Raw genomic sequence first — 12,685 nt, forward strand, 5'->3', positions numbered from 1 at the left:
CAAGCCTTGTGACGTGTAGAAGTTGTAGGCGACTCGAGTGTTTGTAATAAGTATAATGAAATTGTTGGTGTTGTATATAGAGGAGTTACGATCCCACCATTATAATATTTCTAAGTACTAAATTGTAAGTGGTATCACAGGTGACACCATTCTAATAATATATTGTATCTATAGGTGTTATTCCAATGAATTATTGTGATTTTTTCTTACAAATTCCCATAGGTTTTAACACACGATGCTTTCTGTTTTCAATGAATTGTAAATTGCCTTAATTTAAAAATGTTTATAGATACTTTAAAAAAAATTCTTCATTGGTTTTTGCTTATCTTTTTTACTTTGCGACATGCGCTAGTCGAATTGATCAGTTATCGTTAAATATTGCTCAGTGTCTCATTTTGATATCTTATCCTTCAATGTAACAATACAAATATGTGTCGACTAAACAACTGTCTATTCCTATTAAAATGTCTCACTTCCCTCAAGTTCTAAAATAAAAACTTAGATGTAATAATACCCAACATTAGTAATAAAATACTGTGGCCAATAAAAGTAATAATATTTATAAAATACCATTTTATACCCACTTCCCGTTTACATAGCTGGCATATGTTGTCGTGTAATATGATAGTTACAAAAAACAATTGTCAGAAATATTAACTGTGATTTTCGAAATTGTCAATAAGTTGAGCAAATAAACGAAAAGATATAAAGTTGTATATTTTATTTTTATATGATACTTTCCCAAAATCTTTACCTTAAAAGCATTCCATATATGCCTGGTGGAGAGGTATTAGACACGTCACAACCACCTATGGTCACCAATCTCTTTGGTAGTGAGTGTTCCTAAGTGCAGCACATTAACACTAGCAAAAAGCTGGTATAACTTATAGGATCCGCTACTTTCACATACAATCTGATTATGTTAAGGCCAAAGGAACTAAAGCCTTCAAGAAGCGATTATCGTATCGCAATGTGTCGGCTAGTTAAACTTGTGTGTACTAAAGATAGATACCAAATCACTTAAAACCCAGTCTTAAGACCATTAAACATATCTTTATAGATTACCAAGTTTAGACTATCTTTTTGTGGAAAAAATAACGTTTTAAATAATCCTAAGAAAGTAATTTTTTTATAATTTAAGAAGTTTGTGTATTAATTTAAACTTTGACTCTATTTCTCTCTGTCAACAATTTTATACTCTATATTTCTCATGGCAACATATTGGAATGTCAACGTCAATGTCACTGTCAAAAAAGTAATTTTAAATTTCTAATTTGGCGGCTATGAGTTTCGTGGAACAAGTGAAGATAATCCAAAAAGAGAAATATATTTAAAACATCATACAGAAATGCATAGCAGAAATAGAATTCGGTTTTCATCAGGAACTGAAGATAGTTTAATAGAGGGTAGGCATTTGGCTTTTGCCTAAAATACAAATAATAAAGTCATGGTTCTTTTACTAATTATAAACTAATATTTTAGATAAAAGTCGACAAAATTCATTTACACCTAAACGAAGCACAAGAATACGTAGCAAACCAAAAAAATATGGCGATATGGAGTTAACGCCAACAAAAAGAAGAAGCCTGATTGAATATGAAAGTTCCGAAGAGGAAGATGTTAAGAGATCATGCACGGAAAAACCTACAGGTAAATAATAAACTATTAGAAGTAAAAAGTGGTTGCCCATTGAAGTTGCAAAAAAATCTGATAGTTCACTTTTTACAAAAGTCATAAATGTTTCTCATATTTTGATATTAAAAACAAATGTATTTATAGCTTTGTTCTGCAGTGATGATGTTGACGGGCAAGATATATTCAAATTTAAATCTCGGCACACAAAGAATGACCTACAGAACATAGTCAAGGCAGCTGTAAGCAATTCTCCATTGATGACACCCAGCAAGTCTAGAACAAGCCGTCTCCTAAGCACTACTGAGGCTACTCCTAGGCATGTCACAGATATCATAAAAAAGAGTAAGTTTTCTTTATATATTTTTCTCCATTGCTATCGCCTACAAGGAGTTCACTGGGCTTTGACTTTTTATGACACTGTCATTACTGTGGTGTAGTCATATTATGACATCAAAGTCTTATTGACGCCACATACAGTAAGCTACCATACTACATACAAGCAAATATGTACTCAAATGGCTTACAAACTATAGTAATTATTTTTCTCTGCAGAGACTTGAAACTAAATTAATTACTGGTTTACTGTTAATAGTAATTATTTAGCATCCATGTTTTAAAGCATGTTCAAAATAAGTGTATTCATTATAAATATTTCTACCACAGGAATAAAGAGGGAAGTGCAAAGTGAGAGTTCGGAGAGTGACTTCTCTGATGGAAGCAGCAGTGACTTTGTACCTGATAAAAGTTATGATGAGGTACATATAATGATGTTATATATTTTACTGCCTACGCCCGCGACCAAAAAAACATATTAAACTCACAAAACATTCACTTAAACTTTTACGTATTTTCAGACAGATAGAAATATCTTCAGACAGAGTTAGTTTCGCATTTATAATATTAATATTGGTAAGGATTAAGGATTATGTTGGTTTTTTTTTAGATTTTTAGCACATTATGTATTTATCATTCTATTGTGCTACTCTAGCCTACACTACTAAAAGATGATAAAACATTACATTAATAAGATATAATGAAATAACCAATTAATTTTCCAGTCAGATTCTTCTTCTGCGCCAGAGACTGCTGAAGAGAAAGAAGAAGAAAGTAATGAAGAAAATGAGAAAAGTTCTTCACATTCACCACAAAAAGTACAAATTGTAAACAGAAAGGACAATAGGACAAGGCCAAAAGATTCTGAATATGTTGTTACTCCTGATAATTACTTCTTGATGCATTCAAGTAAAAAGGTATGAATATTCTTTATCAATTTGTAAATTTTTTTATGACCATGTCAAAAAAAGGTCTTGACAGACAGACAGACGGACAACAAAGTGATCCTAAAAGAACCAATTAAAATCTCTTTTAAAGTGTCTACTTTTTGAGTATTGAGTATTCTTCATTAGAGCCACAACATTTAAATCAACAATAGGATTAAGTTGCATCTGCCAATTTTAAACATGGCCTGTAATATATTTTGTATTCCATGTGTATAATTTTATTTCCATACAGTATTGAAAAGTATTGAGTTGTTTTATTAATCCTTATTATGTTTTCAGATAACAACATCAGATCACACTCTCGCCAGACTTAAGAATATGAACTTGAATGACGAAAACGAAACTATTTATATATCAAAAGAGCATGAGCACAAGATAGCCGATTTAGTACAATCATATGAGCATCTATTTGACAGATGGCTATATGTATTAAGTGAGAATTTCAATGTTATTTTATATGGAGTGGGTTCCAAGCGTGGAGTCTTACAACAGTTCCAAGCCAAGAACCTTAACGACCAACCTTGTATTGTTATAAATGGTTTCTTCCCCAGTTTAACAATCAGAAGTATTCTAGAGACGATAGTTATAGATTTGCTAGAAAATTCCAGAGTACCCTCCAATATTGGCGATACGATTGATTTAATTGATTCCCAGTTATTGGAAAACAATGTTGATTTGTTCTTGATTGTACATAATATAGACGGAGATATGCTACGTAACTCAAAGTCACAGGCGATTTTAGCTAGTCTGGCACAACTGAAGAATGTTCATATGATTGCAACTATCGATCATATTAATGCACCACTCTGTGAGTAGTAAATTTTTATACAATATAGTTAGAAAATAAACATACATTCAATTACTTCTGCTGAAAATCGAGAAAAAGACGTATTTACTATGTTGAGTTAAAAGATATCTATGAAACTCCGGTGCATATATCTAACATCTTTATCTAAACTGTTCATATGGTTTAGTTTATAAGTCATAACAAAGTGGGCATTACATGCATACATGTTTGTTATTACCAAAGGTAATGAAGCAAGTAATATAAGTTTTTGTAAACTGTTTCAGTGTGGGATTGCGGCAAGTTGAGCAAGCTGCGCTGGACATGGTGGGACGTGACAACATTCGAGCCGTACGCGCAGGAGACGGCGCAGGCGGCGGGCAGTGCGGCGCGAGGCGGTGGAGCGCTGCAGCTGGCCTCACTGGCCGCAGTACACCGCTCGCTCACCGCCAACGCGCGCGGCATCTACAACCTCATCGTGCGGCACCAGCTACACCACCACAAGCAACAAAATTATCAAGGTACAACAAACACTGCATGTTTTAAATCACATTTAATAATGGTAGAACCCACAACAATACGGTGGGTGTGGGGTGCACAAATAGTCTGGCTCTCCCGGTGAAATACCACGACCACACAGAAATCAAGGGGAAGCAATTCAGCATACAGCCTGATGAGTTAGTAAGATGGAGACCTAATTTTAGACCACATAATTTTGCGTACCTTTTTTATAAGGAAAGAATTGTAACGGATCTGAAATTGCAGATGTCTTTGTGTAGCTGTCATTAGGGAATTCAGGTGTCTAAGCTTCTGCATAATGTCAGTCAAAGCATGTGATAAAAAATATTTTATTACGAAAAATATTAAAATATTTATTTACATCCTTATTTCTATGAATACATAAACTCTTAAATCTAGGATATAAAATAAAATTAAAAAAAAAACCGAATAATTAACTAAAATATGTTAATAAAAGGAGTCCCTTTAGGCAAGGTCCCGAAGATACTGGCAGCGTTCCCCCTCTGTACAGCTAAACTAATTCTTTGACCGAGGTAGCTGCCAGCTCTTCGGTCCCCTGTGATGTCGATTAATTTTTTGGAAATGTCCTTAAAAAGTCTTAAAGCGCTAGGACCCCACGGACCAAGGGTCTCGACGCCGAATGGGACAAAATGATATTCGGAGCCTAGACCCCTGTATTTGCATGCTTTTGCATTTTCAGCCGCTTCACAAGCCGCACCCGCTCTGTTGTTGGTTCCATGTAGATGGGAAGGGGCCAGCGTGTCTGAACAGGTTGCATCCCATACCATTACATTACGAAAATATGTATTAATTTACGACTTGTAAAGTAAAATATTCGCTGGTGGCCATCGAAAAACAGGCCATTTAATCTAAAGTCTTGTGTACTATTACACTTTCAGGTTTACCTTTCAAGGATTTGTACTCAAAGTGTCGAGAGCAGTTCCTGGTGAGTTCCGACCTCGCGCTCAGAGCTCAACTCACCGAGTTCCTCGACCACAAGCTGGTTAAAATCAAAAGAACATATGATGGCGGTGAAAACTATATCATACCCATTGACAGTTCATTATTACAGCAGTTTTTAGAAGAGCAAGATAATTAATTTACTATGTTGCTGTCTTATTACTTTTAAAATGGTACAATTTTCCAGTCAAAATAGAAACATTATTGTAGATTCATATCTGAATGTGGTCCATATTTTCTCAAGAATTTTTATTTTATGAAGAGTTTTTTTTAAAAGTATGTTTAGGGTTTACAATTATGCAATACCCAAATTTTTATGTGTTTTTAAGGCACATATCATTTATATCAAATAATCTCTTTTTATCTTCACAATAATGCAAAAATCTAATTACTACTCAGTGCCAAAATCCATGAAATATAAATTAAATTTTGGATGTGAAAATATAGTTTTCTCAATCTAGAAATTAAAAAAAAAAGATATGGTTTTAATAAAACTATAAGATAAGGTTCAGTTTTTATTTTACAATCCCAGAAATAAAGTCTTAATAGGATTATATAATATATATCAACAGGCCAAGTTGTAAATTACTTAAACTTAATGACTTACATAATACAATAAAATTATTAACTAAAAATTCTCTTCAACATATCTCTGGCACATTCACCATGACGCATCAACCGAACATTTCATAACTATCATTGATACAAGTGCATAAATTGCTCTTTTTAAGATTTAAATATATTGTAGAAAAATATTCTCTTAACTCATCAGACGCCCTAGTATTTGATACGATAGTTGATTTGTTTACGCTCTTTGTCGACACTGATGAGCGGAATTATCATTAGTGAGATTGCAATATAATTTTGATATCATTTGGGTATTTAACACATTGCCTGAATTAATCAATTATCTATTACATATTAAAATTGCTCACTCTTGATCACCATCTATGTTCAATAACGTCCAAATCACGAGTACAAAATTATATCTAAGTTTCGTCGAAGGATTCACTTGTAAATTTTACAAAACAAAGTTCTTGACCTAGATGTATAGCAAAATGTTAATATGGATAACTTTGCCATAGGCATAATTTATTTGTTATGTAATGTACATTAGAAAATATTTCCATGTGTTTTGTAACTAATATATAATATATTTTTATTAATCAAAGTTATGATTAGAATTAACTAGAGAAATATGATATTTTAATAAGATTTTTTAGAAATGTCGATAGTAATAATAATGTTTGTACAATCCGTGATTTTAAAGTATTTATGTAATTGATTCTTAGTACTGTATTGCATTAAACCTGATGTTCACACGGTTTTCGCCACTCAGCAAAGGAACACACCAAAATTGATTAAACACGAGTCAACATTACACCTGTATTAAAACATGTTATTTATTCAAATATGTGAGAAAATAATATGTTTTTTATACAAGTTTAGACATTGGAAACATTAAAATATGGTATAAAAAGACAGCATATCGAAAACAAGTTGAGGTTAATCACAGACTTGTTATGGTATTCAACTTAACAGATGTTTTGTCGTAATTCGTTCTTTTGCCTTGTGGAGAAAGCGTAAAAAACTCGGGCGGGCGTTGGTTAAATGTATAATTATTAAAAATTTACAAGTGAAATCATAGACATTTAACATTAATGGTGTTCAAGAGAGTAAATATATTTTTAAAATCAATTAATAAAATAAATTCAAACACAATAATATATACAAGTCAATCAAAAGTATGCAGTTTGCCCCTACTAACATTTTATTTTATTCTTTGCTTTTGTGTTTTCATTTTTGTACATAAATATGAAAATCGTCACGACATAGAATTTTATTTCATATTTAATATGTCTCAACCAGTCTAATAGTTGGTCATATTAATATACAGGCGGAATACCCACATCGGAATATAATCGTCATGTGTCAAAAGGCATCGGAATCATTAAAAAAAAATCATTTCACTTATAGCTAATTGTTATTTATACTTTTAAGATTTGTCGAGAGCTATTTTTAACCCTAAAATCCATGCACTTTCAATTCAATGATTAGACTAAAAATTAAGCATTTCAATAGAATAAAAAATGATTATTACATAAACAATTTAATTGAAACATTAACTTGTCGGACAACAAACTACAGATTCCTCTCAATAGACGCAACATTCCGCAGTACGGTCGCTCCGGATCATAACAATCTCTCGTCTACGGGGAACAGTTCAATTTGTGGTGCTTTATTGTCCGATGTATCGGAGCGCTGTACACTTACAAACTAGTAAGATAACTCCGCGTAAGGCAACTTTCAGTTTTCCTCGTCGTCCTCATGTTTCCGCTTTTTACCCCGAGTGCTCTCTTCGGTGTTCTCCCGCGTGTTTGCGCCCTCTGTTAGTAACAGTAACAACAGTAATTAAACACTATTTTACATATCAACATCATAATAGAGTAACTAGTATTGTTGCAATATGAATGAAGTTACAATATAAAAATATATTAGGTTACCTATCTAAACTCACTTTTCATAACATTCCTATGTAAAGTTCAATCAAAATTGTATACAGATTAAATTGCATAACGTAAAATAATGTTAATTTTATTATTTTGGCTAATAGTTTAACCATGGGTATTCATTGCCATTACATTTCTAAAAACATATTGTCGTTAATGTCCTGTTTTAAGAATCAGAGAAAACTGTAATGTTTCGGAAACACAGTGAAAATCCACGCTTATTGAGAACATTAACAGCTCAGTGCATTATATATTCTTACCCTGTGTTTTGGAGTTGTGTTCACCGTTAGCATCATTTTCCTCATAACCATCTTCAAAATCATCATATTCTTCATCCAAGTATCCTTCTGCTTCATACAATGGACTCGCTGAGCTCTCCTCCTCTACAAGTTAATTCAGAATAATTTTACTATGTAAGTCATAAAGACATATTAGGCCATTGTTTGAGCTATATTGTTAGTAGAAAAGATAAAATTTATATGAGTAACTGCAATTATCAGTCTCCATGGTCACCCTAATGTAAATCTACACTTATCAATGTAGTTAAGTTATTTTCTTTAAGTGAGTAATTGTTAATTAATTTGTACCTGATTTATTATAATATCCTGATTCATTTTTGACTTAATTTAGGACAAGCTAAGCTTTTATAAATGGTTTTTATGTTTACTATGCCCAATTATATCAATTTTAACTAATACATATTATTTTTATTACAAATAAATTTATTGAAAACTTACCAAGATTCTCATTGTAGACTTCAGAAAGTGATAACTCATCATCTTCTTCTTCAACATCATCATCAGACTCTGTAACAACAAGGAAGAAAACAAATATGTAACATTCCGATAAATTTAAAGGGTTGCAGATATTTACTATGCAAACCAATGCATTGGCTTAAATTGTGAAGTCACAGTAAGAAATACATTTATCAACCCTTGCAACAAAAGAATTTTATGGAAATTTCAAATGAGATGTAATTACTTTTGGCACATAAGTTGCAAAACATTCAGTAAAACAGTTTAGGCTTCCCAAAAGATCATGAGAAGAGAAAAGTAGTAATAGATGCATGTGTCGCAAAACTTAAGAGTAATCCTTGTTTGACAACTTCATTCAATATTGACGGTTTGACCAACAATGCTAACATAAATATATTTTATTAATTATTTAAGGACATCACAAACAAACTACCCAAGCCAGTGAAATATAAGATTAATCTTTAAATGGTATCTTATTTTGTATTGAAGCAACAGTCAAAGCAAATATGAGGACATCATATCAAAAATTATTTTCTTATCTTTAAATCTTATTAAAAAAATGGGAACGTACAGCATTAAATATGGTAATAAATGAAATATATTTAGGAACAGATGCATTCTGCACTCTTTCTTTAATTAATACCACTACAAGCAAAACACAATAAGAAAAAAACAAATAAAAAATAATTTTAGCTAAGAACTGTTGACGTTTCTTCTCAGCTAAAAAATTAAATCATATTTGCATCACATATAAAAAAGAACAATTAAGATAATGTTCTCTGAAATTAGGAAATAATTTTTGAATTGGCACACTCAATGATAATTTAACATTTTTCTAAATTATTATCATTAAATTTGCTTTCTTTGATAAAATGTAGTAAAGCATCACTTATTTAATAATAGGATGCTTACTTTTTAATAGGTAACCCATGTGGAATATGAGACCATAAACTGAATATATTGACATTAGTAGAGACGGTTTTGTCTCTGTCGGCCTTTGTGACAAGGAATCATCGTCAATGACCAACGGACCCAAATCTATATCCACATCTGCAACCCAACAAATTTAACATAAATACTGTTTTGAAGAATAACACCATGAGTTTCCACTAACAAAACTCCTATCTTGATATTTTTATCTTTCCCTATTCACAGACAATTTGTTTTCTTACAAGTCCTGCCAGTGAAAACTCACAGTTAGAATATGTATTACTATAATAACTTTTGATTTACTTACCATCTTCTTCACTGTCATTATTTCCATTCTCTTCGTAACTGTCACCACTGAAGGCATCACTATCTTCAGCTTCCTTATCATCTTTGTCATATCTAAAAATTAAGAACAAAATTATAAACAACAGTTACAAGAAGATAAATTCATTAAGTTCCAAAAGCAGTAATCTCATATGCCCCATTCATCTGAAGGACGGTAGACAATCTTCTAACAGATTGATAATTAACATAATTATAACTTAGCACCATGGATAATGTTCCCCTTTACTATTGTGAAGTATACTACAGTATAGTAGTAGTTATTTAACCAGTTTTCTTATCAGCTAGTAGAATAAAAAATATAGTAAACAATGTAATGAAATCAGCAGCAAAGTATTAGTACTAGTTTAATAATATAAAAACAAAAATACATTACCCATCTAAATATTTCAGTGATGGATGTAGAGCAAAGACTTTACTCCTGTAATCTTCAATATTAGTTACTTCATTGTTGAACAAGTCCAAGTTTTTCAGTTTTTCAAAAGCTTCTAGTGGTTTCAAAGTTACCAAATCTTTGATTTTATTACCAGAAAGATTTAAATAAGTCAACTTTTTGCATCCATGTAGGAAATTGAGTCCACTAGATATTCTATTATCTGAGAGCTCTAGCTTCCATAGCTTTGGAAGTGTTGGGAAACCTTTCAGTGTTGTAAGTCCCGAGTTATTGAGACTGAGTATTTTTAGATTAATATATTCATCTGTAAGTCCGACAATTGCATTGCCTCTACAATTGTCTAAGTTTAACTCCTTGACCTGAAACCAATTTAAATTTTGTTATCCTTTTGCAGTCTAATCATTTTTAGCCTGAATTCCACAAGGGTTTAAAAATGGTTAAAAACAGGGCTTCCAAATGCCTTGCAATGTATGTGAATATATTAAATTCATCCTAAAAATAGTCATAGCATGTAACTGTGATTTTATTATTTTGAAGTAGTGTTATTACATGTACAATAATAAATTTATGAATAATATTGTATTTTAAGACAATTATTTTTTTAAACTAGTAACCCTATTCTGTTGTTAGGTTACGTCAACTGTACACAATAAATAATAGATGTTGAAAAAGGGTTAAGTTAAACGCCACGAAAATTTAATGATGATTTTTTCACTCCTAGAATGAGTAATAACATTAGATACACTACAATTTTAAAGAAATAAGTACTACAACTGGCCTCTGATCGCATTTTTCAAGTCAAGCCAATCAAAACGTCAAAATGGTGTGAGTTGTCAAAGATTCATATTGTCGTAGTTTGTAAAATCCCACAAACAAGTGATTAAATTGGCTAAAACCAAACGGGAATATAAAATGGATGTGTATATGTAACCGTTTGTTTTAACAAAACGTTATGCCGTGTTTTAGTTGACGCTTAAATTAGATAAATTCTCAATTTGCAATGGCGGATGACACGAATCATCGCGACGCAATAAAAATGGCCGCTGTATTGGTAAGGCGTGCGTTTACAAAATGCAAGTAAATTTTGTTGCTACGTGAATAACATTTTTGGTACAATCATAAACAAACTAAGTAAAATTACCACAAAAACCTTTATCAACTCTTCATTTTGTTTCGCTTATCTTATAGAAAATATGGAGATAGGTGAAAGGGCGCGAAATTATGTCGAGTAGTTATATTACCGTAAAATCACTATGCAAAAATAATGCAATGCAACTGATAAATATGTATTATAATGCAATTATGATTATAGATGAGAGTAAGATTAAAATAATCTCAGTTCTAAGGGGATAATAATACTCCACACGGTTATTCTAGTAGTGTAAGGCTGAAAAGTAATCAGACTTATGATTGATTACAATTATGTAAATTTTACAAGGAATTAAATGTACATGCTACGTTAATACTTGTTGGTACTTTACATCGTTTTGTTTGCTTTTCAGCTACACTTATTACGTCTAGAGCGTTTCAATACTTAACCTCAAATTGAACATTATTTTACATGAACATTTTGAGAGATTTAAGACTTTGGTGTATTTAGAACTATTTTAGAGTATGTAGGAAAAATATTAAAGGAGAAATATTTATCTTAATTAAACTCTTTGTAACATTAGAACGTGGACATGTATGAGACGTAACAATCGGTAATAGCTATCGTTATAAACAATAACGCCACATCTAAAAAGACCAACAGTCTATTATAAGCCCAAATTCGGGTTTGAAATACAAAAGGCCAATTATTTATTTTGAGTAATCACGTTTTTGGATTGTAACACCTAAATGCCTGACGAAATACGTATCGACAAAACATTCCGATATAACGAAGTGTAGGTCTATTTACCTGTGAGGGATTTCTTCCCCGAAGCTCCAAAAGAATCCTTTTTTCCATCTTAGCAAATCTGGAGTTTTACACAATTAGCACTATCGGATCACTTATTACATTACCAAAAGAACTAAATCACTAAGCTTGCTTGGGTTTCAAAACAGAAGGAAACTATACATACACATTACACACGAGTGACGTTGTACTAGAGGCGCCGCCTGGTGGCCGTTTAACGAGGCCGGATACGACGCCGTTGAGCAATTTATTATAAACAAACTTATAACAAAGGGATAAAATATTAAAATAAATATTGTTATTCGTAGTAAAAGTATTATAAGAGAGTTTTGTATTTGGGAAAGTCACGAAAACGTTTGATTTGCTAGAAAAATTAATAAAGTACACTGGAAATGTTGGCAGTTTTGACAGCTATTGTAACGTTGCTGCCTTGATTGACAAAAGGCGCGGAATTTGAAAAAGTGTGGTGTGTTAATGAATTTAATTCTTTTATATATTTTATAATTTTAATATCTTTTTTAATAAAATAAAATAATATTGTTATTACGTTCGATCTTTTAAATAACCTATAAATAGTACATAAGATTAATTTGCTCTATTTAATAATAAATGAATTTAAATTTAAAATGTGTTTTAATTTTTATTTTGAGGAGGAGGTGATGGTATGGTGTGGTTTTAG

At 31.6% G+C, this 12,685-nt stretch overlaps 2 protein-coding genes across 3 annotated transcripts; one reads left to right on the forward strand and one right to left on the reverse strand.

The window, feature by feature from the left end:
• Positions 1–1,240: 1,240 nt before the first annotated feature.
• Positions 1,241–6,969, forward strand: Orc2 (origin recognition complex subunit 2). The gene is made up of 8 exons (XM_013309472.1): positions 1,241–1,406; positions 1,483–1,650; positions 1,780–1,977; positions 2,299–2,390; positions 2,694–2,885; positions 3,195–3,723; positions 3,987–4,220; positions 5,118–6,969. Exons 1-8 carry the CDS (start codon positions 1,349–1,351, stop codon positions 5,315–5,317), a joined length of 1,671 nt encoding a protein of 556 aa, XP_013164926.1. The 5' UTR covers positions 1,241–1,348; the 3' UTR covers positions 5,318–6,969.
• On the reverse strand, positions 5,681–12,476 carry Mapmodulin (acidic leucine-rich nuclear phosphoprotein 32 mapmodulin). 2 transcript variants are annotated; one of them, XM_013309475.1, is made up of 7 exons: positions 12,010–12,476; positions 10,092–10,468; positions 9,681–9,772; positions 9,356–9,493; positions 8,426–8,494; positions 7,949–8,071; positions 5,681–7,565 (listed from the first exon to the last, which is right to left on the reverse strand). In XM_013309475.1, the coding sequence occupies exons 1-7, from the start codon at positions 12,055–12,057 to the stop codon at positions 7,486–7,488; spliced, it is 927 nt and encodes a 308-aa protein (XP_013164929.1). In that variant the 5' UTR covers positions 12,058–12,476; the 3' UTR covers positions 5,681–7,485. The 2 variants fall into 2 exon arrangements, with proteins under 2 accessions (XP_013164929.1, XP_013164928.1); XM_013309474.1 differs by lacking the exon at positions 9,356–9,493 and having other exon boundaries at positions 12,010–12,470.
• Between the last annotated feature and the right edge of the window lie 209 nt (positions 12,477–12,685).

The sequence above is a fragment of the Papilio xuthus genome, unplaced genomic scaffold (genome assembly GCF_000836235.2).
Source record: "Papilio xuthus unplaced genomic scaffold, Pxut_1.1 DF827777.1, whole genome shotgun sequence".
Lineage (NCBI taxonomy): Eukaryota > Metazoa > Arthropoda > Insecta > Lepidoptera > Papilionidae > Papilio > Papilio xuthus.

Excerpts from the sequence above, each read along its gene's own strand:
- Mapmodulin (XM_013309475.1), bottom strand. The coding sequence starts at position 12,057 with ATGGAAAAAAGGATTCTTTTGGAGCTTCGGGGAAGAAATCCCTCACAG. Across the intron at positions 10,469-12,009 it reads GGGGAAGAAATCCCTCACAG|GTCAAGGAGTTAAACTTAGA; the intron begins GTAAATAGACCT and ends AATTGGTTTCAG. Across the intron at positions 7,566-7,948 it reads ACACAACTCCAAAACACAGG|AGGGCGCAAACACGCGGGAG; the intron begins GTAAGAATATAT and ends TGTTACTAACAG.
- Orc2 (XM_013309472.1), top strand. The coding sequence starts at position 1,349 with ATGCATAGCAGAAATAGAATTCGGTTTTCATCAGGAACTGAAGATAGT. Across the intron at positions 1,651-1,779 it reads ATGCACGGAAAAACCTACAG|CTTTGTTCTGCAGTGATGAT; the intron begins GTAAATAATAAA and ends ATGTATTTATAG. Across the intron at positions 2,391-2,693 it reads CTGATAAAAGTTATGATGAG|TCAGATTCTTCTTCTGCGCC; the intron begins GTACATATAATG and ends TTAATTTTCCAG.